Source organism: Mytilus galloprovincialis, chromosome 3 (genome assembly GCF_965363235.1).
Source record: "Mytilus galloprovincialis chromosome 3, xbMytGall1.hap1.1, whole genome shotgun sequence".
Classification (NCBI taxonomy): Eukaryota; Metazoa; Mollusca; class Bivalvia; order Mytilida; family Mytilidae; genus Mytilus; species Mytilus galloprovincialis.
In genome coordinates, this window is record NC_134840.1 from 57,469,475 (window position 1) to 57,493,477 (window position 24,003).

The 24,003-nt window shown below is 31.0% G+C and overlaps 1 protein-coding gene across 2 annotated transcripts in view; it reads right to left on the minus strand.

Moving 5' to 3' along the window:
• LOC143068427 (ras guanyl-releasing protein 3-like) overlaps positions 1–24,003 on the minus strand; it is a 102,167-nt gene that overhangs the window by 59,727 nt on the left and 18,437 nt on the right. Inside the window, exons 2-5 of one of the 2 annotated variants that reach the window (XM_076242482.1) lie at positions 23,561–23,654; positions 17,058–17,130; positions 9,546–9,599; positions 8,080–8,290 (exon numbers count right to left, since the gene is read on the minus strand). In XM_076242482.1, the coding sequence (XP_076098597.1) occupies positions 8,080–8,134 (55 nt within the window). In that variant the 5' untranslated portion in view covers positions 8,135–8,290; positions 9,546–9,599; positions 17,058–17,130; positions 23,561–23,654. Of the gene's footprint in view, positions 1–8,079; positions 8,291–9,545; positions 9,600–17,057; positions 17,131–23,464; positions 23,655–24,003 lie in introns of both variants that reach the window. The other variant, XM_076242483.1, reaches the window with a different exon arrangement.

Consider the following 24,003-nt stretch of genomic DNA (forward strand, 5'->3'; position numbering starts at 1 on the left):
AGGCAAAAATGCCAAACAACAAAATGATAAACAAATGCTGAGCAACACCAAGTCCACCAGATCACTGGGTGAGATCAGGTGCTCTTACAATCTAATTAGAATTGACCTTTTGTACAAATGGATAAAGAAATGAACAGCTCCTGTTGTAGACCAGTATGCTTCTAAAGTAAATCTTGATTTATCTGTATTGTTCAGATCCTAATCCATGCATTATAGTTACCAAAAGTCCACATTGTAAAATACCTATCTTGCATTACTGATATGATGGAATTGCATATGATGGAATTATATGTTGAAAGTCTTTCACAAAAACATTGATCAATGAACTATGATATGTAGCCAAGGTCAGATGAACACTGTCATATATACATAGATATAGGAAGATGTGGTATGAGTGCCAATGAGACAACTCTCCATCCAAGTAACACTTTATAAAAGTAAACCATTATAGGTCAAGGTACAGCCTTCAACACAGAGCTTTGGCTCACACTGAACAGCAAGCTATAAAGGGCCCCAAAAATTACGAGTGTAAAACCATTCAAACCATTCAAAAGGGAAAACCATCTGAAATCACTGAATACAACAAGTATAATAGAAGATAATCAATACTGCACAAAATAATTTAGGGATAACTTCCATTTGAAAATAATATCACAATACTTCCACCACATCAAAAGTGAAGTACTTTTGATCAAATATCAAATAAGGTCTAAGTCAGATGAACCCTGTCAGATATGCAATTGAGAATCATTATATAAACCAAATAGTGTTGTCCTATAACTTAGTACTATATGGTATAACAAAATTAAAAAGAAATCTATTAATTGACCACTGAATAATGAATATCAAATCAAGGTCAGATGAACTATGTCAAACAGACAGGTATACTTTACAATTATTCTATAAACCAAATATATTGACCTATTAATTATTGTATATGAGAAGCTTAACTCTGTTAGTCAGCTGGGAAACATGATTTATTTATTATTTGTAATTAAGGTCTTTCCCCTACATGGGAAAGACCTTATTGTTTTTCTAATGTTTTTTTTTTTTCTTTTTTTTCTTTTTTTTCTTCCAACATTTTTTTGACATGCCCGCCCCTTCTTTCTGTTAAAGTTACCAAGACCAAATATGGACCATTGATAGACCTCATCATGCAGTTTTACCAAATGACCCTGTTAAGGATTTCATCATCCTCTTTAGAAGTTATCTCCCATTTATTGATTTTTTTCAACACGGCACCCCCTCGTTGTTTTTAAAGATATCATGACATTATTTGGACAATAGGTAGATCTCATCATGATTTATTACCACATGAGGTTGAATAGGATTTCATTGTCCCCTATGAGAGTTATATCCCCTTCAAACAATTTCTTTCCTTTGCATTTTTCTCAAAAAGTGTAAGAGATAGAATTGATTTGAAAACGGCAACATGTACAGGAACAGATGGCAATGTAAATGAACATATACAATCATTTTGTTATTAACCCTTATAAGGAGTTATTCCCCTTGAAAAATTGTGTACAATTTTTGAAAAATTGTATTTGCAGAACCGGAAATCGTAGAGACTTGGGACCTTCACCAATAATCTTTAATTCATGTGACCTTTAATATGCAGTCAAGGTCAAAGGTCACTGAGTGCAAAAAAAAATTACGCTGCAATTTCAAGCTTACATATTAGGAAAACGATAAGACTTTGCTGCATACATACAGCGTATAAAATGTTCCTCTCGACGAGGTCTACATTTTATATGATCAGTCCAGAAATGTCCGACTGTCTGTTCAAAAGTTACAACGGGATGATTCTTAAAAGTATAGTATTGTGTGTATATCTTTTTAAAGGTAACAGATATCAACCTACTATAAACTGCAAAGATGATCAGTAATTCAAGACCTTCAATTTGAGGTCAATGTCAGGTCATGATGAAATTTCACCTTGACCTTCACATTATACTATGACCTTGACCTTGTGATATTTGAAAGGTTAAGTGGTCCTGAGTTGAATGGTGGTAATCCCATGTCTCTACGACTCCCGGTTCTGAAGTTTGGTATTGCATCATATATTTGATGATTAATTGTGACCTTGGTGAACTTTGAAATTGTCCCAATTCTTTTTCTATAATGTTGTCCTTTAACTGTAGATCATTTACCATTTAACAGATTTGAGATATCTATTGTCGTTTTAGAGATAATGCAGTTTGAAGTTTTGCGAGCGGAGGCATGTATTTCTGAATCATCAAGAGCTTACCACTTAAAATGTTTTAGAAATTGAAGAGGTTGACATAGTTATATGTTTGACCAAATACCAAAATGATTCCATGGAAAAAAACACCACAAAATCAGTTTGAAATTTTCAAGTTTTTCATTGACTTTGTAAGTTTCATAACTTCTATTTATATAGTTGATATTGCATCATTATTTGCACTTTGTCAAATGGGGTCATCTGATATATCAAATTGAAGGTCTTAATAAACTCTACTTAAAAATGAAAATTTTAAACCCCCTTTTCATTCCAGGGGGACGAGTGGGGTCATTTAGTGCAAACATTCAAATTCCTCAGATGGTAAGGTTGTCGCATATCAAATGAAAGAACATTAAGCGTACATTTCAAATTTCAAATTGACGTCTCCCAAAAATGGGTTGGATCGGGTCATTGAGTGCAAAAAATAAATGTTCTTTTAAGGTAGGGTTGTTGTATATCAAATGAAAGGTCATGATGTGTACATTTGAAATATCAAATTCCCGACCTCCAAAAATTAGTTGGATAGGGTAATTAAGTGCAAAAATCAAACTTTCTAGAACATGGTGTTGTCGCATATCAAAGGAAAGCTCATCTACCCTGTGTTACATATATCATACTTCCGATCTCAAAATTGTAGGCGGATGAGGTCATTAAGTGTAAAAAGCGAAAATTTTCAGAAGGTATGCTTGTCGTATATCAAACGAAAGGTCATACAAAGTACATTACGAAAACATCACTTTTGTAGGAAAGACCTTTCAATTGTTTTACAAACAATTGAGATACTAGTTGACTTTGAACTAGCTTTCAGAAATTGTTAGTACTCTTGGATCATTATTTTCTGTCATAGCGCTGGATTTGCAAGTTATCAATCTGTAAATATTTGCAATGTAAAATTGAACATAACAGTCCTTTCAAATGGTAGAAAATCTATTATACCCAAAACAATACATATTTCTCGTTAAGTATTTTGGCAATTTTCATTGTTAAGTATTTTGACAATGTTCATTGTTAAGTATTTTGACAATTTTCATTGTTAAGTATTTTGACAATTTTCATTGTTAAGTATTTTGGCAATTTTCATTGTTAAGTATTTTGACAATTTTCATTGTAAAGTATTTGGCAATTTAATGGAGGAAAAAACTTGTACTAGTCAAAATTAAATAACTACAAACCTGACAAACAAATTGGACATTCAAGTGAAAGTCTCAAAGCTGCAGATTTATTATTGTATTTTTTCTTTCTATTTTCAGAATTTATCATAATTATTGTCTATTTTCAACACAACAAACTCCATTCCAATAAAAAAAAAATTAATTAAATTTATTTTGGTTCCCTGGTTAACCATGTTAAGAGCAGCAGAATCCTGCATTAAGTTTTTATTTTTTTATCAAGAAACACCTTTAATACTATGGGGTAGCATATTGCATGAAGATTTCTCTTTACTTGAAGCAAATACTCATGAAATATTAAACATATTCTAAATCAATGGATCTCAAGTGTTAAAAGACATGTATAAAGACCTTGGAAAGATATCTTAAACAGTTTTATTAATAGTTTTATAAAGAATAACATAGGAGAGCTTGGCCAGAATAAAAAGATAAACAAAAACAAGACAATTCAATTCAAACACAGATCTGATGATCTACCTTAAGGTCCAAGTAATTGAAGCCTTCATTGATAGCAAGCATACAGATAACTAACGTGCCATCCATAGTATTCCATACATGGAAACAGTTATGACCATCACATTTAACAACAGGCATATCCAATAGGTGAGAAAAATTTGGTTGATTATATAAGGAATCACTGAAGCCTGACTTAAGCAGGCCACCCCTTAGGTCAGTCAGAGCAGGGGCCAACCCCTATGAAAAGTTCTTAATCCACCACTAAATCCATTTCTAGAATCTCAGTGATTTTGTAAATAATTTTGGACTATTACTGGACTTAAAAGTTAAAGTAGCCATTCCAAAGCAGAAATGCACCTTTACCATATGCTAATACAGTAGGCTTTGCTCTTTAGCAAAACCAAATAATTTCTTTAAACTAACAAACAGCTTAATTTTAAAGGCCAATTGTGTGAAAGATGTTAGTCACTTTGAAGCAAAAGCATTGAAATGAAATTGTCAAACCAAAATACACTTTTGACTTATATAAGAAAACTTCCAATATTATGAAAATTTAAATGTAATTCATTCTTTAAAATGTTTCATTGCAGTGGTGGATCCAGCCATTTTAAAAAGGGGGGTTCCCAACCCAGAGTAAAGGGGGGGTTCCAACTATATGCTCCCATTCAAATGCATAGATCGGCCAAAAAAAAGGTGGGTTCTAACCCCGCAACCCCCCCCCCCCCCTGGATCCGCCATTGCATTGGTGCAAATTTTGTAAACACTTGTATAACAAGAATGTGTCCATAGTACATGGATGCCCCACTTTCACTATTATATTTCTTTGAACATTCAGTGGACCTAATACTTGGCATCAAAATCAGAAAGATCATATCAAGGGGATCATGCATACTAAGTTTCAAGTTGATTGGACTTCAACTTCATCAAAAACTACAGTGATCAAAAACTTTAACCTTAAGTGGGTCAGACGGACGATTGGACCGAAAAACATAATGCCCCTAGTTAGGGCATAAAAATTTAATTATTCTATTTTACCGTACTTATTTTTATTTTTATTCAGAGGTAATTGTGATGATTATCACCTGCAATTCTTTAAAGGGATGACAAAATATATTTCCTTAAATATGGAAAGCCATGACCATTTACAAATTTCTGTCAATGTTACAAAACAAATCTCTGTCAATTGGTCACAGACTTTGACAAATTAAAAAAAAATATATTGTTATTATTGTTATCAGATGTTTCTCTTGTAACACATGTATCATACATTGTATGTTTTAAGTGGCTGTTGATATATGGGGACCATAGAATATAGGGGCACATCAGAAGTAGACCATAGAACAAAATAAGCACAGCAAATGTGGACCATTGAACAAAGGGCACAATATATGTGGACCACAGCAAATACTTTATGGTGTTCTATTTGAGTCAAAGATATGCATAGAATAAAAAAGAAAAATTGAATCCAATTATAGTACCACAGAGTTTGGGAATTATGGCTGATGACCCCTTACTGGCATCTTACAAGACTTGTTTTTTTGCTAAATAGATAAAATCAAACAGGAATTATAAAAATAATCCTTTAAAGATTAATGATTCTGGAAAAAGGTTTTGAGAAAGCTTTTAGTGTTTGTCTGTACCGGGTCAGGCTGACAAGACCAAGTGTTATTTGTTGTTGTTTCCATGACATTTTTTTTAAATGAGTTGGTTGTTGGTGGTTGGTGTGGTTTGTTGTAGACATTGTACAGTCCAATATCTTTTGTGAGTCTGTTTAGGAGATAACTGTATTGTATTTTAAGCTCCAACGGCATCAATTGGGGATTTGATGGTCGCAAATTAAGTTTACTGGCGACGCGTTAGCGGAGACAGTAAACGGGTATTTGCGACCATCAAATCCCAAACTGATGCCGTCGGAGCTTAAAATACAATATTATTATCTCCATTCTAATGAAACTGACAGAAAACAACATTAAAACATGTATTTAAAATCTGTCATATGCCGTCTGCGCTTGCGCGTACGTCCCATAGTATCAATTGTCAATTGATGCCATGTTAGAAAGTGACGTTATCCAATCAAAAAGAACGTTACAAACGTTGTTGCATTAGAATAATGAATTCTATTGTTCAAATTCTAAATATGTATTTTACTCATATGCATTCTTAGTTGCTTTACTCTAAACAAGTCCATCAAATTAAGTATGTTCATATCTTTTTTCATGTTTTTTATCATGTAATTCATCAAAATACAAATGATATTTGCTATTTTAAGTATTTATCTATATTCACATAAAAGAATTAGAAAAAAAACCTGACAAATATTTTTAAATTTTACAATTTAAATTTTAAAAAAAAAACATGAATTAATTTGAAGCAGAAAAGCTAAATTGTTCTTATGATAACAGTTATTAAAAGAGTTGTTAAAATTTGTTGCAACTTGATTATGATTATCTGACATTGAATTCTCTGTAGTGTAAAAACCATAACTCATATGCCTTTGTATTATTATGCAAGTGTTTTGAAAATAAAAATGAAAAAAAAAATTCAACACATAAAATACAGTTCAAATAAAATTCCATGTAAACAGCTTCTAGATATTACACTTTACATAAATGTTATCTATCATATGCCCCCCTGCAGCAGGTGTGACATATTAATATTTGATAAAACCATTGGATAGGAATATTGATCCATGTACATAAACAACAATAAAATATGGACATACAGCTGGTAAACAAATGTTTGACAAACAAAGGGCTGTCCATGTAGTTTGTCACACTTTCTGTCTGACATATAATATCCCATTATAAATTTGTGACCCGGGTTTTTTTCTATCATTACTATCCTACTTCTTGTTTACTAACAATATTCATAAATAATCAATATCATAAATAAATAACAATTAAATTGCATTGAACTTTAAGCGTAACCTGTAGTGTTTTGCCTTTTTTTACTATAATTATTATAATAAATAAATCCTTGTTAACATAGTTTTCATAAATAATCAATATCATTATTAAATTTAAAATAAATAGAATGCACTGTTTACAATTTATTTTATAGATTGAACTTTTTTGGTGTTTTTTTACCATTATTATCATCCTACTTCTTGTTAACAAAGTCTTCATAATTAATCAATATCATAAATAAATAACAATTAATTTGCATTGTTAACAATATACTTTAAAAATTGAACTTTTAAGTTTGACCTGGGTTTTTTTGTTTTTGCTTTTTTTTTTTAACAATTATTATCCTAATCCTTGTTAACATGGTTTTCATAAATAATCAATATCATAAATAAAATTTAAAAAAATGCTTTGTTTACAATTTATTTAAAAAATTGAACTTTAAGCGTGACCTATTTATTTTTCTAATGTAATTATTATCCTAATTCTAGTTAACACAGTATTCATAAATAATCAATATCATAAAAAAATTACAATTAAAATGTATTAGATACGACCTGTTTTTATGTGTTTTTTTTTTACTATTTTTTACTGTAATTATTATCCTAATTCTTGTTAACACAGTGTTCATAAATAATCAATATCATAAATAAATAACAGAATGCATTGTTTACAGCTAGCAGGCTTTTGGATTAATAAAAGAAACTATGGATCGAGGTCATTCTTCGACTCTAATGGATGGTAAAAATACACTAAAAACAGGTTGCAAAAAATGCAGAAAATAATTCATAATTCCTTCATTCATTTATCATTAAATCATTTCTAAAAATGACCCAAAAAAATATAGTCTGGTAGTACAAAAGCTAAGGTTCATAATCTAAATACATCATTTTTACAGAATTTCAGTTTTAATTGTGTGGTTTCTCTCTTTTTTTCAATTAATACATTAAAAATTTCTTCACATTTAACACAGAAAATTGCTTTCTTTTAAAAAAAAATTTGCAAATAAAATTAAATCCATTCTCCATTCAATAAAGTATAAAATATCCCATTTGTTAGATGGATAGACTTCATTCACTGTTCAAATTTAACTGTCTTTTTAGAACTTTTCCATTTTATATGCATAAATTTATCTTATATAAAACATAGAATGTAAAGTCTAGCTATATCAATTACAGATTCAGCCACACGAAGAACAACATCTTACAGTGGCCTTAACCAATAACTGAACTACATCCATGTTCATGAAGACAGTCCTCCATGATTTTTCTATACTTGGAACTGACAATTTGACTTTAAATGTCCTTACCTGAGCCATCACTGCACATCGCTGGGTAATTAGATAATATGTCTGCAGTGATCATCAACACCTGATCACGTTTGTTTATACAACAGCTGTCCTGGTCCTCAACACCATCTACACCATGTCTAATTACACGACAGGAAAGATTTTCCTTCAATTTATGATTATGTGGGGATCTCCTAATCACGTTCACTGATGCACCATTTACATAAATATGCTGCAGAATAAAGTCAAAATAAAGGTCTCACATATAAAACCATATTTGATATCAAAAATATATCCTTTCATTTCAGAATCTTTGATTATGACGACATCAAAGTATATTTAGAGCATCTCCCCAGAAAGATCACAATTCTTTGCGTCAGACTTGGTATTGATTTTTTTCCCTAGCTTGTCTACCTTCAGTTTGTCTCAGCCAGCTCTCTCAGTCCAGGTACACAGAATACTGTTTGATTGATTTGCCCAAATCTATACCCAGATATCTAAATGATATTGATCATATTCAGCCTTATATAAAACACCTATAAATAGATTTCTCTTAGAAGTAAATGCTTAACTGACATTTAATCATTATATTAATTTATGAGGAAATTTTAAATCCAATATTTCTATTTATGCATTCACTGTTTTCTTATAGCTACATTCAGATAAGGGAATGTGTAGTTGGCTGAGGCTCTTATGTAGGTCTTGCGACTGAGTATCAGAATATATTAAATTAATCTTTCATTTCATTAATCCTTGACTGATAACTTGTAATGTATCAATAGAAATAGGTGAATACAATTTTTACGATATAAAGCCAATTATACAGGAATATTATTAACCATGGTTATTGTTAAGGTAAACATCAACCAAACAATGTCAAGGTTTTAAAATCATCTCAAAACTTAAAATTAATATTGAATGTCCCATTAACATTTATTCACTTTTTACATATATTTCCTTTAATAATCAATTTCACGGATTATAAAAATATGGAGATCAGGTAGAATTGTCCATCAGTCAACGATTCACCAAAGACCAAAGAACGAGGGTCTACACAATTATAAGGCACTTATAGGCCTTCAACAATGAGAAAAACCCATACTACATAATAAACTATAATAGGCCCTGCCATGACAATACGTGATACAATTCAAAAGTGAAAACCAACAGTCTGATTCATTTTTAAAAACAACAAAGGAAAAACAAATAAGCATTTTGAAAATGGAAAATTCATATGAACCAAACAAATGACTTAAAAAATCATACATTAATGGTTACAAATACATCAAATCAAACCTGCATAAAAAAAATTGACAAATGAGCCATAAAAATGGGAGTTTTTGAATATCTAAGGATCATTAAACATTAAAATCATATTAAAAGTTAACGATTTAAATCTATCAATCTTCTTCAGTCACTACAATTGATGTTGTACCAACAAATTACAATTCATGTCACAAATTTCTTTCTTTCTAATCTGTACTTACATTCTCAAGTGTCTTTCAAGAATGTTATAAGATCTTCATCAAAGGGAACTAAATCTGTCAAAAAGAGAAAGCAGCCATTACATTTTATTAAAAGTTTGATTTTGATCAGATATTCAAAACCTTTTTGATGTTTTTACTACCAATAATTATTTAAATAGATGAGATATTAAAATATAAATTCTTGTATTCCAAGTCAACATATTATCGTATGCATGACAAATTTAACATATCAATTAAATGTTTAACTTTTAAAGCTTTTTAGTGATTTCCTACTGCACAAATTTTTAAATTTGGAATTATTCCAAATATAAGAAATATTTGGTAAAGGGATGATGATGAAAAATGAACTAGAGGCTCAATGAAGCTCCATGAGTGTTAAAATTATAAAATGTGCCCAGTAAAACCTGCACACAGACCCTTTTGGTGAAGTGAACTAAAAATATGATACAGATAGTACATGAATAACCAAAGGTTATCATACTGACTAACACAATTAGCAATGAAATAAGCCCAGGTGACTCCTCAATCATGTTAGCTTATAAATACAGTGAATGGAGTAATATAAGTTCCAGATTTACTGAGAATGCAAACAGGACAACTTTTTTTTTAAATCTAAACTTTTGATATACTTCCTTAAAACTCACCACTTTTTTACAATTTTTATATAATCCAACCTATGTGTAAACAATTTGGTTAAAACATGATGTATATGGATAAATAGTAAGATATTCAACCTTATATATAACACTTTCATGCATCAGGTGTCCCTTATATTATGCAGGACAATTCCTTTTAAGTGCAATGATTTGTTTACAAACAAATATTTACCTATCCAACTTACAAAAAAAAAATGATATCCATAAAATGTCTACCAGTACATATTTGTTTCTGTACTTTATATTGAATTTCATAGACCTGAAAGTTCTACTGCACTTTATAAACTATAAAAAAAATATCATAACAAAACATTGAGATTGTACAGCAATCACTTTATAATTTTTACAACCATAACAAAAAGTAATTCTAAAAGATAAGAACATGTTACTGTAGTTTATAAAGCTATTTATACAAAATTTTGATTTATGTATTAAAGATATCATTCCCTATTCAGTTTACATATTTTCACTTAAACAATTCTTCAATATTGTGTAAATTTATGTTTTTCATTATTCATATATAAAAGTACTTACTTACGAAAATGTGATTTCTCACATTAGAAAACAATACATGATTTTTTTTTTAAATGTTTTCAAAAAGGGATATATGATACAGTACCAAGTGGTTAAAAATAGTTTAAAGGTATTGTTTAAATAACAGTGTTAGTTACAGGAGGTCCAAAATTCATAGGCAGTACACTGACATCACCAAAAAGGATTGTCAGAATTTTTAACCAGTAGTCATAAAAAGTAGTCTAGTTTATTACGACTTGTTTCACTTAAAGTGCCAAAAAGGATAGTTGTATTGTTTTCCCAAAAGGAGTTTTCACAAGGTAAACAGACAAATGAACCCATTTCCTATTATAAATTAGTCTCATACTATATCATGTTATGTTTGCCAATCAAGACCTATCTAAACCTTATTAGTGGTACAGTGGTGGTCTAAACTTGTATCTTAATGTTAAGACCTTTAGGTAATAATTATGTTGCACTTTTATCTTTGCTGTTTTCACTTGTTGATCTCACTTTATATTGTCATAAGTGGTTTTTATCACTATTTTGAGGACAATATCAAGGTTGAAAGATGCAAACTAGGGAAAAAGATCAATAGCAGTAAGTAAAATATAAAGAGCTAGAGCCTCATAGGAGCATGTAGAGCTCACCTGGCATGTTTGCTTAAAACTTATACAAATCAACAAGAACATTTGTTTTCAACTGAAACTGGTTTTTACCAAAATCTTGTATTGCTGATTATAATTGCTGTATAGGATGTTGCACTCAGTAAATACAGCTGTATCACAAACCATGCCTATTTTGGAGAGATATATAATATTCTTAGATATCTTGTTTTGTTTACATACTGGTTTCCAGATATAATCTCTATGTTTCATCTCAGAGAGACATAAGTTGGGAATGTTACCAGTAAAGATAAACTTGGTTGCGGTGCAATCTGAATTCTGAGAAAGACCCAAAGTGAAGGAAGGGGGAGTACAGAATTTGATTATAAGTTTAAATTCATAGAAGTTCGGAGCATATAAATTGTGAAAATATGACGCACAGCCCTAGATTTCGACCTGTGATTAAAATAGTAGTGCATATCACCTTTCCATTCTAGGATATAATTTTCATGAAACTTTGCGTTAATTCATAGTAAAAGTGGCACAGTTTTAGCTGTTAGGGGAGTTCCTATGGGAAATTTCATTGTCTATATTTACAGAAGTGCAACCTGAAAAGAGTTGTTGTAACTTGTTTATCCATTATGATATTCAAGATAAAATGTAATAATGAAATAAGAGGCTTCCAAGAGCTACAATGGCTTCCCTGTAAACATTCTGCTGCTAGTTTGTAACTATCTATATAATTTTCAAGATAAGGCAAAAGGTGCATTTTTTTTTATTTTAGATCTGCATTTAAGGCCAAAAAACTGGATTATGGGTCTGTCATCCAATGATATCTGTGATTTTGTAGATCATGTTTGCTGTTCACAGTTTCTAACTAGTCTTTTCAGTTTTTGAGACAATAGGGTAATAAGGAGTCAACTGACATTTTTTTGTTATTGGACCTACTTGTTGATATCATTCCACTTAATATTTTTGCCATTTACAATTCTCACTATCTATAATAATATCATCAAATAAAATGCTCTGCAGGGCAAAGCTTGATACGACTGCAGAGGTCAAACCCTGAACAGTTGGGGCAAGTATGGACACAACATTCCACCTTGATTCAGCTCTGAATTAGGATTGTGATTAAATATATACAGAGTATAGGTTTCTGACACAGAATGAATGTGGTCTAAGAACTAAAAAACTTTAAATTGGACATTTACCTATAATGGTCCAATATCCAGAATCTAAATACATGGTTAGATTCAGCATATCAAAGTACCGCAAGTATGCAATTTTTGATGAAAGCAAACAAAGTTTAATTTTGGACCCTTTTGACCTCAATGTGAACCAATTTGATAACAGGGACCAAAAATCAAAAATCTAAATACATGGTTAGATTCAGCATATTAAAGAACCCCATATATTCAATTTTTGTTGAAAACAAAGTTTAATTTTGGATCCCGATTTGGATTAACTTGAAAACTGGGCCCATAATCAAAAATCTAAATACATGTTAAGATTCAGCATATCAAAGAACTCCAAGAATTCATTTTTTGTTAAAATCAAACTAAGTTTAATTTTTTACCCTTTGTACATTTATGTAGACCAATTTGAAACCATGACCAAAATAAACGAAAAATTAATACACAGTTAGATTCAGCATATTAAAGAACCCCAAGAATTTAAGAATAAAACCCCATTGAAACTGGTCAAGGAATAAGCAATTTATACAAAGTATTAGAAAAGATTTTTTTTTGCCCATAATTCCTAAACAGTTTGGGCCATAACCCCCAAAATCAATCCTAACCTTTATATTTTGGTATGGAACCTTGTGGTACAATTTCAGAAATATCCATACACTTCCACACAAGTTATTATCTGGAAACTAGAAAAATGCTTATTTGGACCACAAAATCAATCCAAACCGCTCATAATCAAAAATCTACATACATGTTAAGATTCGGCATATCAAAGAACTCCAAGAATTCATTTTTTGTTAAAATCAAACTAAGTTTAATTTTTTACCCTTTGTACATTTATGTAGACCAATTTGAAACCATGACCAAAATAAACGAAAAATTAATACACAGTTAGATTCAGCATATTAAAGAACCCCAAGAATTTAAGAATAAAACCCCACTGAAACTGGTCAAGGAATAAGCAATTTATACAAAGTATTAGAAATGATTTTTTTTCGCCCATAATTCCTAAACAGTTAGGGCCATAACCCCCAAAATCAATCCTAACTTTTATATTTTGGTATGGAACCTTGTGGTACAATTTCAGAAATATCCATACACTTCCACACAAGTTATTATCTGGAAACTAGAAAAATGCTTATTTGGACCACAAAATCAATCCAAACCGCTCATAATCAAAAATATACATACATGTTAAGATTCGGCATATCAAAGAACTCCAAGAATTCATTTTTTGTTAAAATCAAACTAAGTTTAATTTTTTACCCTTTGTACATTTATGTAGACCAATTTGAAACCATGACCAAAATAAACGAAAAATTAATACACAGTTAGATTCAGCATATTAAAGAACCCCAAGAATTTAAGAATAAAACCCCACTGAAACTGGTCAAGGAATAAGCAATTTATACAAAGTATTAGAAAAGATTTTTTTTCGCCCCTAATTCCTAAACAGTTAGGGCCATAACCCCCAAAATCAATCCTAACCTTTATATTTTGGTATGGAACCTTGTGGTACAATTTCAGAAATATCCATACACTTCCACACAAGTTATTATCTGGAAACTAGAAAAATGCTTATTTGGACCACAAAATCAATCCAAACCTTCCTTTTGTGGTTTCAAATCTTCTGTTTTAATTTCATACAGATCCCTTAAACTTAAGTTATTGTTTGAAGCTAAGTGTTTTTGGACGGCACTGACAAAGCGGACAACGACAACAACACTGTGATACCAATATACGACTGCAAATTTATGCGGTCTTAAACACAAATTATCGTAAAAATTGTCTCCAAGGGCAAGAACTCATATTTAGGTCAAGAAGCTAAAGATTCAATTTTGATGAACATTAGGGATCAGTTAACCCAAATAATTCAGTCATTATATTCTGCTGATCTACGATGGCTACATTATCCAAGTGTGGAAGAAAATTGGACACGAAGAGGGATTGAATTATTCAAGTTAGAGATCAGTTGACAATTTCAGCCAGTTTGACTTATTTTGAGATCTTATTATGCTGAACATTTACATGTAAACTTTTTAAATCTTCTCTTAATGCATCATAGATGTGCAGAAAAAGCTAAATAATTGGGCAAAAATCATCTGTCAAGGACAAATAGGCCTATAAGGAGTCAATTTGAGGATTTTAACCATATTGACCTATATGAAGATTTTTTGCTGATAATTTTTCCAATTGCAAAATTTCACCTTCTACAAAATTTGCTCAGAAATTGGTTTTCTGAAATTTCAAAATTCAGTGGAGCTATACTATGACCTGTTCATCATTTAAACTCTATGTCAGTTTTGCTTTTATTGCTATAATTTTTAAGATATAAGCAAAAAAAACTACAGTTTTACCCCTTTTTTCTATTTCAAGCAACAGTGTCCATGTATGTTGATGGATCAAATCCCCAGATACAATTCTAGGAACATTCAGATAAAGTTTGCTAATGTTTGGCCAAATAGTTTCACCCTAAAAGTTAACAACCAAGGGCAGACTACTACAACATATGCCAACTGGTGTCAATAGTGCACATATCCTTTATTCCATTTGCGCTTAACAAAACAAAAGAGTAAATGTTGTTATTTAGGAGCAGCATCTGGATAATAGTTGATTAATAATTTAATCATTTGACCTAATATATAGATCTTTTAGAGCCGATTTTTTAATGTTCAAATTTTCAGTATATCTTTTATAGTTTTAAATATATATCAGACAGAAATACTGAAATAGTAAAAAAAAATTATCGTCATTCAAAGCAATAAACCCCTTTATTATGTTGACTTACAATTTTGACCATTTTTAACTTATTCATGAATGACTAAGGCTTTACTTTGATTTCCCTTCTCAAGTGTACTGCAATTTTACAAATTTCTCAAGTTACATGACAAAGATTAATTAGTCCGATAATCTAAAATAATTTTACGTTTTTCCCGTATTGACTCACAGAAGTACAATTATATGACAAACATATGAAGAAATTTACATCCTGGACATCTGATACTTTTTATTATTCATATGCTGTACACTCTTTATTCATGTTTTTAGAAAAATCTACTTCTACAAAATAAGAACGAAAGAGGTCTGTCCAAATTCCCTGAATTAATTCCACACTGTCAAATTTCAAAAAAAAATTAATCTTTACTATAATCAACAGTTTGAAACAATAACATGTTAAATTTTCAAATGTATTTGTACATATATTTTCCATATTTTTTCGTGCACACATAAATTTTTGCTTATCAACATGCTAAATCATTATCAATCATGGTAAGTATGAAATGGTCTTCATGATCATCAAATGTTTCCCTCTTTTCATTACAGTTTCAAGACAATAATTATCAATCATTTCACTTATTTTGCAGATCACTTTTTGCATCTTTATTTTCTATTTATCTTCAATAATTTCATGAGAATTGCAATAAAATGCTTCACTGAGTGCAGCCTGAGACAACCGCAGCCTGATGCGACCGCAGAGGTCGAACCCTGAATAATTGGGACAAGTTTGTTGTTTCAATGGAGAAATAAAATGCAAAATTTAAGAGTTGAAGGACAATGGACCCCAAGTAACTAAAATAACTCTGACTGGCCCTAAAGGTCAGGTGAGCTAAAAATTGAATATAAGTATTATAAAGGCATAGGAGTATATATATATTTATAATATACTTAGACTAAATAACATATGTTTTTTACCGTATGATAATAGCATTAAATTAATGTATATTCCATATTTTTCGAATTGGTGCTTAGCGGGCTGACATGAAAAGTTAATTACGTTTCGATTTTTATCACATGCCTTTCCGTAACGTTATCGCATGGCATTCCGGTGATACTCAGCAAATTCCGGAAAATACACATCAATGGTACGTTTTGAGTGAAAAACATTACAAAGTAGTGTACTAAACAACTATTTGGATACTGGAAAGTATATTGTGTACAATAATAAAAAAAAAAAAAAAATGAAAATAAAAAAAAAAATAAAAAAATTATTAAATAAATGCATTTTTTAAAAGTTTCAATAATAATTTAGAAAGTTTCTTTAAAAAAAGTTGACTTTTCCAAACAATGTTCATTATGTATATTGTTGAATTATTTTTTTGTCGATTCGTCCATATTAAAATGTGTTTTTCTCTGTTGAGGCATATGATAGAAAGATTTTATATCAAATGCATCAAATTTGGGGTCTGACGTCTGTGAACTTTTCACTCTTTGAACTTCTTTTCGGTAACCACGTAAAAGGATCAATATATGAATCTGTTATTTTTCTCCATTGTTGAAGCATATGATAAAAAGATCATAACATGTCATTTCTCATATCGCATGTATTATCAGCCCTAGGTCAATATCAGTCCTCGAGCCATGCAGCTCTTGGGCTGATATTGAACCTAGGGCTGATAATACATGCGATATGAAAAATGCCATGTAATAATCTGATAATATCTGCTGACTGGGTTTTATATTATATTAAAACAATTATTATCTGGAGAAAGTGGCAAAGGATGTCATCAAACAAATTTATCTACATGAAAACATACTATTAAACCTTACCTTCTGATAAAGTAGTCAGCCCTCCAATTATAATCTGATAATTCATTATGTTATAATGACTTATGTAAATATTCTGAAAAAGTAAATATTTGATTACTATCAGTAAGTCCATATGTAATATAACTAATTTAAAAAATACATATACATCAGATAAGTGGTAACTGTCTTAGTAGTATAACAAATTTGTTTATCCTTGGGATAATACCAGATTATAATTTAGATAAAATTGTAAATTTGTATAAACAGATCATCTACTTGAAATGATGCCTAGAAGTGGAATATTCACCCATTGAATACCTTTGGAGATATTTAAAATATTTTCATCAGGTACTCTTGGGACCAAATACATAAAACAATTTGGAGCATTAAATTAAAAACGGACTTGTGTAGAAAAGAAAAAACAACTCAATGTCACATAAGGTTTATACTGTGTGAAGGAGTCCAAACTGAGAAAAGTGGATCTTTACACATTGAATAAAGTTGTTCACCTCTATAATGATTTAATTAAGGAATTGTCTTAGTACCATTTAAGACTTTCAAACAGAGAATATATTTAAGGGTCCAAGCTGACAGTTCTGAATAAATTTCTTAAAATTTTAATCTTAATATTTATAAGTGAAAAATTTACAAAACAAAGATATGAGTTCTTCTTGGAAGACATATGATGCCTACTGTGCCTATTAACTGAGGTCACCTTGGTGGTTAATTAGATGGAGTCTAGACTAGAATACGCAAGAAATGCTGACATATATTATCAAGCCTATGTATTGTAGATTGTTTGCTAAAGACTTTTATAATTTAGATATAAGTTTTAGTATGTTATAAGTCAAATGAGAATTTATATGGGCTGTCTAATAATTGAGCAGGGTGCATAAATTTGCAGGGAAATTTAGACAAACCTTTAAGTAATTTTTTCCTTAATGTCAAGTTTAAAAACAAATAAAAAAAGAGGAGTGTACCAGATATATAGTAATTATAACTAGAGCCCGTGTCGCTCACCTTGGTCTATGTGAATATCAAACAAAGGACTGTGCCTATTAACTGAGGTCACCTTGGTGGTTAATTAGATGGAGTCTAGACTAGAATACGCAAGAAATGCTGACATATATTATCAAGCCTATGTATTGTAGATTGTTTGCTAAAGACTTTTATAATTTAGATATAAGTTTTAGTATGTTATAAGTCAAATGAGAATTTATATGGGCTGTCTAATAATTGAGCAGGGTGCATAAATTTGCAGGGAAATTTAGACAAACCTTTAAGTAATTTTTTCCTTAATGTCAAGTTTAAAAACAAATAAAAAAAGAGGAGTGTACCAGATATATAGTAATTATAACTAGAGCCCGTGTCGCTCACCTTGGTCTATGCGAATATCAAACAAAGGACACAGATGGATGGATACATCACAAAATTGTGTTTTGGTGATGGTGATGTGTTTGTAGATCTTACTTTATGTAACATTCTTGCTGCTTACAATGATCTCTATCTATACTGAACTAAGCCCAGTAGTTACAGTGAAAAATGTTAGTAAAAATTTATAATTTTTATGACAATTGTTAACCAGGTGCTCCGCAGGGCGCAGCTTTATACGACCGCAGAGGTCGAACCCTGAACAGTTTGGGCAAGTATGGACAAAACATTCAAGCGTGATACAGCTCTGAATTTGGATTGTGATCAAATTTTTGACATTACATGGTTTTTTTTTACACAAATAAAATGTCAAGATTTTACAAATCAATTAAAGATTTCTTCTTCAAACTTTTTAAATCTAAAATTAAATAGTTGACACAGCATAGGTTTCTGACACAGAATGAATGTGGTCTAATGAACTTAAAAGTTTTTTTTTGCCTTTGAGCAATTCACTATGCTGTTGAATATTAATCCTCTCAAAAAAATGTTTGAAGAAATTTTCTTTTTATTTATGAAATCTGAAATGAGAAAAATTTAAACCCCCCCCCCTTTTTTTTCACATCCCCGTTTCCCTTTTTCCAAAACTGATATCAATTCAAATTTCTAATGGAGTTTGCAACAATAAATACTCTTTTAAATACATCATAAAATATTAAAATGTAAAATAAAGTGCTTGTTATCACTGAATGGTAAAGATTGGTTGGTAGTAAAAGTGAATATATATATACATTGTTTATTGTATAAAACAATAAAAAAAAACTTCATCAGCAACATTTTATATTGGCAAATTTCCAATGAAGTTATTTACATAAAGTAATTGGCAAATAAAAATAGAAAATGACATCATAGTCATGTCTGGCAAATGTCCAACATACATTAATTATCTAAAAACATTTTAGATAAGATAAGGAAAAAAAGCTTCATCAGCAACATTTAATATTGGCAAATTTCCAATGAAGTTATTTACATAAAGTTATTGGCAAACAAAAATAGAAAATGACATCATAGTCATGTCTGGCAAATTTCCAACATATATTATCAACTACTATTCTATACAAAGAAAGATAACTCCAATTGAAAATTAATTGCTATTGCACAATATTGTGCAATTAGATATTTCTTGCTATTGTGCAATACTGTGCAATTGAAAATTTCTATCTATTGCACAATACTTGATATGGAATCCTGATTTGGACCAACTTGAAAACTGGGCCCATAATCAAAAATCAAAGTACATATTTAGATAAAGCATATCAAATAAGCCCAAGAATTTAATTTTTGTTAAAATCAAACTTAGTTTAATTTTGGACCCTTTGGACCTTAATGTAGACCAATTTGAAAACTGGACCAAAAATTAAGAATCTACATACACAGTTAGATTTGGCATATCAAAGAACCCATTTATTCAATTTTTGATGAAATCAAACAAAGTTCAATTTTGGACCTTTGGGCCCCTTATTCCTAAACTGTTAGGACCAAAACTCCCAAAATCAAACCCAACCTTCCTTTTATGGTCATAAACCTTGTGTTTAAATTTCATAGATTTCTATTCACTTATACTAAAGTTATGGTGCAAAAACCAAAAATAATGCTTATTTGGGCCCCTTTTTGGCCCCTAATTCATAAACTGTTGTGACCTCAACTCCAAAAATCAATCCCAACCTTCCTTTTGTGGTCATAAACCTTGTGTTAAAATTTCATTGATTTCTATTTACTTATACTAAAGTTATTGTGCGAAAACCAAGAATAATGCTTATTTGGGCCCTTTTTTGGCCCTTAATTCCTACACTGTTGGAACCAAAACTCCCAAAATCAATCCCAACCTTCCTTTTGTGGTCATAAACCTTGTGTCAAAATTTCATAGATTTCTATTCACTTAAACTAAAGTTATAGTGCGAAAACCAAGAAAATGCTTATTTGGGCCCTTTTTGGCCCCTAATTCCTAAAATGTTGGGACCAAAACTCCCAAAATCAATCCCAACCTTCCTTTTGTGGTCATAAACCTTGTGTTAAAATTTCATTGATTTCTATTCACTTTTACTAAAGTTAGAGTGCGAAAACTAAAAGTATTCGGACGACGACGACAACGACGACGACGCCGACGACGCAGACGACGACGCCAACGTGATAGCAATATACGACCAAAAAATTTAAATTTTTGCGGTCGTATAAAAATTGACTATAAAGGCAATAACTCCTTAGGGGGTCAATTGACCATTTTGATCATGTTGACTTATTTTTAAGTCTTACTTTGCTGAACATTATTGCTGTTTACAGTTTATCTCCGTCTATAATAGTATTCTTGATAATAACCTAAAACAGCAAAATTACCTTCAAATTACCAATTGAGGGGAAGCAACCTAACAATGGGTTGTCCAATTCATCTGAAAATGTCAGGACAGATAGATCTTGACCTGATAAACAAATTTATCCCCCTGTCAGATTTGCTCTCAATGCTTTGGTTTGAGATACAAGCCAAAAACTGCTTTTTATCCCTATGTTCTATTTTTAGCCATGGTGGCCATCTTGGTTGGTTTTGGGGGTCACCACAATCATTTTTTAAACTAGATACCCCAATGATGACTGTGGCCAAGTTTGGTTTAATTTAATAACTGGCCCAGCTGTTTCAGAGAAGTTTTTTGTAAAAGATTTCTAAGATTTACGAGAAAATGGTTAAAAAAAGGCTATAAAGGGCAATAACTCCTTAAGGGGTCAACTGACCATTTTTGTCATGTTGACTTATTTGTAAATCTTACTTTGCTGAACATCATTGCTGTTACAGTTTATCTCTATCTATAATAATATTCTAGATAATAACCTAAAACAGCAAAATTACCTTCAAATTACCAATTCAGGGGAAGCAACCTAACAATGGGTTGTTCAATTCATCTGAAAATGTCAGGACAGATAGATCTTGACCTGATAAACAAATTTATCCCCCTGTCAGATTTGCTCTCAATGCTTTGGTTTGAGATATAAGCCAAAAACTGCTTTTTATCCCTATGTTCTATTTTTAGCCATGGTGGCCATCTTGGTTGGTTTTGAGGGTCACCACAATCATTTTTTAAACTACATACCCCAATGATGACTGTGGCCAAGTTTGGTTTAATTTAATAACTGGCCCAGCTGTTTCAGAGAAGTTTTTTGTAAAAGATTTCTAAGATTTACGAGAAAATGGTTAAAAAAAGGCTATAAAGGGCAATAACTCCTTAAGGGGTCAACTGACCATTTTGGTCATGTTGACTTATTTGTAAATCTTACTTTGCTGAACATCATTGCTGTTACAGTTTATCTCTATCTATAATAATATTCTAGATAATAACCAAAAACAGCAAAATTTCTTTAAAATTACTAATTCAGGGACAGCAACCTAACAATGGGTTGTCCGATTCATCTGAAAATTTTGGAGACAATAGAAATTCATCTGATAAACAAATTAACCCCAATGTCAGATTTGCTCTAAATACTTTGGTTTTTGAGATGTAAGCCAAAAACTGCTTTTTACCCCTATGTTCTATTTTAAGCCATGGTGGCCATCTTGGTTGGTTAGCACATTTTTTAAACTATATACCCCAATGATGGTTGTGGCCAAGTTTGGTTTATTTGGCCCAGTAGTTTTAGAGGAGAAGATTTTTGTAAAAGTTAACGACGACGGACGACGATGACGGACAACAGACGCTGGACGCCAAGTGATGAGAGAAAAGCTCACTTGGCCCTTTGGGCCAGGTATGCTAAAAAGTAGAAAATGTTAATTGGAATTCTAAGAACAGATTAACATGATGTTAATTTCTACAATTTTTTTGACATTTATTGCCCTCACATGTACATGATGTATGTGAGTAAATATAAATAAAATGTCAAATCATTAAAAATCAATTTAGTATAAATCACCATCAGACACACATTCTAGACTTCATACTCCAAAAATGATTGAGACCAAGTTTGGTTAAAATTTGGCCCATTAGACTCGGAGGAGAGGACACTAGTAAAAGTTAACAACTAACAAACAAACAACAGACCCTAAGTGATAATAAAAACTCCCTTTGCCTTTCTGCAAGGTGATCTAAAAATATATAATTGAGAAGCTATTACTGCAATGAACAACCTTGGATAAAGTCAGTAACCTTCTAAACATATGTCTGTAGTCTAGCTATTAACACTATTAAAATGACTTTTTAATATTTTAATATCAACCTGTTCAATATATGTCATAATATATCACCAACTCTCTACAATTCAACAATACACAAGCTGTTGCCTATGTAACTTAATTAAAAGCCTCTACATCTCATAAAGTTTTACTTGTCTGATATTCTGTATATATAAGCATAATGAAGTATTCAGTTTATAGATTTGTAATTTTGTTCCTATTTATTGACATGTAAAATAGTTTGTGTAAGTTCACGCAACTAGAGCTAGCTATAGGTGAGATAACAACTATGTGGATCATGATACCAAATTTGCATCTGCAGTGCTTTTACTGTTCATTTGACAAATATTCTTTCAAGTGGCAATTCCTTTCAGACAGTTACTACTGTGTAGCATCCAAGGGTGGATCTAGCCATTTTAAAAAGGGGGGTTCCTAATCCAGGACAAAAGGGGGGGTTCCAACTACATGTCCCCCTTCAAATGCATTGATTGTCCAAAAAAAGGGGGTTCCAACCCCAGGACCCCATCCCTGAATCCGCACCTGGCATCAACAACGAGTACCTTTATCAGGTAATGATGTGACATTATAAGCAAGGTTCAACTTTCACTAAATCCATCTTATAAAATTCAACTAGTACAAATATATTCATTAGACTTTTCTCAATGCAAACTGATTACTATTATAAACATTTGCATGCAGACTCTGTGATAACAAACAAAAACAATGTTATTACAGTAGATATATGAAACATTACTTATTATCAAGCCTTCAATGGTTAATTTTAATAATTGTGACTTGGGTGGAGAGTCGTCTCATTGGCATTCATACCACATCTCTTATATCTTACATGTATATTCTCTCTATTATACTGTGTAACTGTTCATGGCATCTAAAGGAATGAAATGAGTCTCTGTGGCACACTGACATCACTGTAACACTGTACCTGAGATAACAGCCCTTCACTGGTGGAACATCATTTAAACATTGTCTCTGTGAATATGGTATATGTACTAGAAATGCTTGCATCCAATGTTCATCTGAAACACAAACAGATATATTATGTTCAACACTTGATAATTTGATTTATACTGCACTCGTTCTATATATTTGAGCAGTCAAAATGCCTTGAATGTATATTTCTATGTCATATACAGTCACTGACCCGATATCACTTATCCTCATGTATATTTAAATAGAAGTTGCCAAAACTATATTTAATAATTCATACAACCTCTTCAACTATTTCTTGTTTCCTATGTATACAACGAAGTGTGGAACAACTCAAACTTATTTCTTTTACCATTTTTGGAAAAGCATATTTCACTTGTTAAGATTTTTTGTTTGAAACCTATACCATTTTTTAAATCATTATGTTTTATGCTTATT